Source organism: Lepus europaeus, chromosome X (genome assembly GCF_033115175.1).
Source record: "Lepus europaeus isolate LE1 chromosome X, mLepTim1.pri, whole genome shotgun sequence".
In the NCBI taxonomy this organism is placed as follows: domain Eukaryota; kingdom Metazoa; phylum Chordata; class Mammalia; order Lagomorpha; family Leporidae; genus Lepus; species Lepus europaeus.
In genome coordinates, this window is record NC_084850.1 from 102335886 (window position 1) to 102339158 (window position 3273).

At 51.9% G+C, this 3273-nt stretch overlaps 1 protein-coding gene across 1 annotated transcript; it reads left to right on the forward strand.

Annotated features, from left to right (window-relative positions):
• Positions 1–159: 159 nt before the first annotated feature.
• On the forward strand, positions 160–3064 carry NDUFB11 (NADH:ubiquinone oxidoreductase subunit B11). Its single transcript, XM_062184291.1, has 3 exons — positions 160–686; positions 2528–2658; positions 2837–3064. The coding sequence occupies exons 1-3, from the start codon at positions 480–482 to the stop codon at positions 2961–2963; spliced, it is 465 nt and encodes a 154-aa protein (XP_062040275.1). The 5' UTR covers positions 160–479; the 3' UTR covers positions 2964–3064.
• Positions 3065–3273: the final 209 nt, after the last annotated feature.

Below are 3273 nucleotides of genomic sequence, written 5' to 3' on the forward strand. Positions count from 1 at the left end.
CGCCGCTCGCCGTCGGCCAGCCCTGGCCGCCTCTGATTGGCACGCGTAGGCCACCTCCCCACTCCCCGTGAGAACGCCCCACAAGTCGAGAAAAAGTCGCTATTGGCCAATCCAGCGAGGCCCGCTTTTTAGAAGCTTGGCTTCCTTTGAAGATGAAAGGCAGGCGGAAGCTCCACCTCTTTCCCTAAAGGGCAAGGGAACTCTGGGCGATTGGCTGGAAGCCGTGGCCACCCAAATGTCACTGTTTCCTTCCTATCAAGTTCTGTGCAGACCTAGCAATAGCAAATTTCTCAGGAGGCCATGACTACAAGAGGGTAAGGGGGCTCCTCCTCGACGCCCCGCCTCACTTGCAAACAAAATCGGACCTGGGACCTATTTAGTGTGGCGGGGTGGAGCGACAATTATCGCGCTCGGACCAACTGCAGCTGCGCACAGTCGCATTTCCGTCCCGCCCCTGAGACCCTGCCGCACTCTTCGTCATGGCGGCCGGGATGTTAGGTTTGTGCGCTCGCCGCTTTTGGGCCGCAGCGGCTACGCGAGCGCTCCCGGCTGTCCGCGCTCGCTGGCAATCTAGCTCCTCCAGGGCTGTGGTCGCCCCTTCCGCTGTGGCGGGAAAGCGGCCTGAAGAACCGACCGTACACTGGCAGGAGGACCCAGATCCCGAGGACGACAACCTCTATGAGAAGGTGAGAGGGAGGGAGGACGGGACGCCGAAAGGGCCAATTGGGGACTGGCGGACGGGGCGCCGCAGAGGACGTTCCGAGGCAGCTGCGGATTGCGCAGCTGGCGAAATCCTTGAAGACGTGGGAATTTTGGTTACTTGTTTTCTTCCTTTGTCCCCTGATATCTACGGTCCGGGGCCAGAGGCAGAGTTGGCCTTATTTTGCAAACCTAAAGTGGAAAATGCCGAAAACACTCTGGAACCAATATAGTAGGATAACCACGCTAATACTAAAAGCCCCGAGGTGGTGCTTGCTCGGTGCCAGTCTATGTTCTAAGCACCTTACATACAGTAACTCATCTGATCCTCAAAACCACCCAATCTTGAGGTAGGCACTTTTGATGAACACCCATTCTACAAATGAGGAAATAGAAACACAGAGATACGCGGCTTGCCCAAGCTCAAATAACTGGATTAGCAGATCTGCTGTGCTGTATTAGTACCAGAGACTCTGGAGTCAGCACGGTTGGAATCCAAGCCCTGACAGTTACTCACCTATGTGACCTTGGGCAAATAATTTAATCCTTTGGTACCTCAGTTTCTTTGTCTGTAAAGTGGGAAAATTGATAGGACACCTTCTTTAAAAATGAAACATTACATCTGTCTGCTGTAATGGAATGAGTCCAAAATGCTCAGAGCAGCAGTTGGCACGCTGTCATCTCTCAGCATTAGGGGTTTATTATTGCCACTTTCCACTCACTTCACTGGGCTGTTGGGAGGTTTGTGTATGTGAAAGACCTGGCACAGGCCCCCCTTATGGGTGCAGTGGGTTGAAAGACTGCTTGCGATGCTAGCATCCTATATGAGCGCCAATTCGAATGTCAGCTGCTCTACTTCCTATCCAGCTCCCTGCTTTTGAGCTTGGGAAGGCAGCTGAAGATGGCCCAAGTATTTGGGCCCCTGCCACCCGTGTGGGAGATCTGGATGAAGTTCCAGACTCCCGGCTTCAGCCTGGTCCAGTCCCTGCCGTTGCAGCCATTTAGGGAATGAAGCAGCGGGATGAAGGATCTCTCTCTCTTAACTCTGCTGTTCAAATACATAAATAAATCTTTGGGGAAAAAAAAGAAAAGAAAAGGCCTGGCACATAATAAGTACCTCATCTGTACTAACCTCTGGTCTAGGAGCTTGTGTATATAGGATTCTCATTCACTCGTTCATTCTGTAACTATGGACTGAGGCCTTGCCATACACCAGGCACAGTTCATGGCTCTAAGGATCTAGGAGTCTGGAAGTCAGGCAAAGCCTGTCTTCTCAGAACTTTCAAGATAATGGGGAAGAGAGAAAATAAATGTGTAATATATTAGAAAGCAATCATACAGACGGATGTGATGGGTAATATAAGATAATGGGATCCAGGGATCTGGGGTGGTGCTACTTTAGTAACTAAATGCTAGAAACATCTTTAACAGCGTAAGTGGATACAGAGTGACTGTGAGGGGTGAAGCAACTATTTTGTTAGGTTGAGCTGAGGGAATTGCCACAATTTAACCTCTCTTGACCTATAAAAATCCCGGTTTCCTGTGGGTCAATGTAATAGGGTGACTAGGGAATGCCTCCTAAAGGAAGTGACGATGAAGCCCAAAGCCTTGAATGAGGAGATGGATCCAGTCATGCCTAGATTTGGGGGAAATGCTTTGCAGGCAGAGGGAACAGCAAGTACAGAGGTCTTGCAGCAAGAGGAGAATGAGAAAGGACTCTGGGGAGGCAGGGCTCGGGCTGGGGTGAGAGTGGAGAGCAGGTTCTGCGGGCCAGCATAAGGCTCTGTGGAGCGGCAGGAAGCCCTCATTGACCTTTCCTTCTCCACAGAACCCGGACTCCCATGGTTACGACAAGGACCCTGTTGTGGACCTCTGGAACATGCGAACTGTCTTTTTCTTTGGCTTCTCCATTGTCCTGGTCCTTGGCACCACGTTTGTGGCTTATCTGCCAGACTACAGGTACAGAGGGTGGGCCAAGAGAGTGGGATGGCTAGGGAGGCAGAGGCAGGGTGGAGGTTGAAAGGGTGTCTGCAAGGAATCCTGTTGTCGCTGCACCACTGGGGAATGGGGCGGTGAGAAGGGGGATGGGTGTCCAGTGAGGCTTCCTCACATCTTCCCCCACTGCTGCTGCCTCCAGGATGCAAGAATGGGCGCGCCGGGAAGCCGAAAGGCTTGTGAAATACCGAGAGGCCAATGGCCTCCCCCTTATGGAATCCAACTGCTTCGATCCCAGCAAGATCCAGCTGCCAGAGGATGAGAACTGACCAGTTGCTGAGTGGGGCTCAAGAAGCACCACCCTGCCCTCCCCCCGCCTGCCATTCTGTCTTCTCCTCCGAGCTCCTAATTAAAGGGACTGAAAGTCTGATTGGCAAGTGTTTGCTTTTGTTTTGAGGGGGCTATGAGGGTGGGAGTGTGACAGACCTTAAAAGGGCTGCTGCAGCCTTTCCTCGGTGATTTAGTTGTCCATTGCCATGTAACAAACACCCTAAAACTTGGTGGCTTAAAAGCCTCAGTTTAGTATTATCCTCCATTATCCTGTGGGTTGACTGGGTTCAGCTAGGTGGTTCTTCTTGG

Bases quoted from the DNA above. Each gene is read 5' to 3' on its own strand.
- NDUFB11 (XM_062184291.1), top strand. From the start codon at position 480: ATGGCGGCCGGGATGTTAGGTTTGTGCGCTCGCCGCTTTTGGGCCGCA. The intron at 687-2,527 runs GTGAGAGGGAGG...CCTTCTCCACAG, and splicing joins ACGACAACCTCTATGAGAAG to AACCCGGACTCCCATGGTTA. The intron at 2,659-2,836 runs GTACAGAGGGTG...TGCTGCCTCCAG, and splicing joins GCTTATCTGCCAGACTACAG to GATGCAAGAATGGGCGCGCC.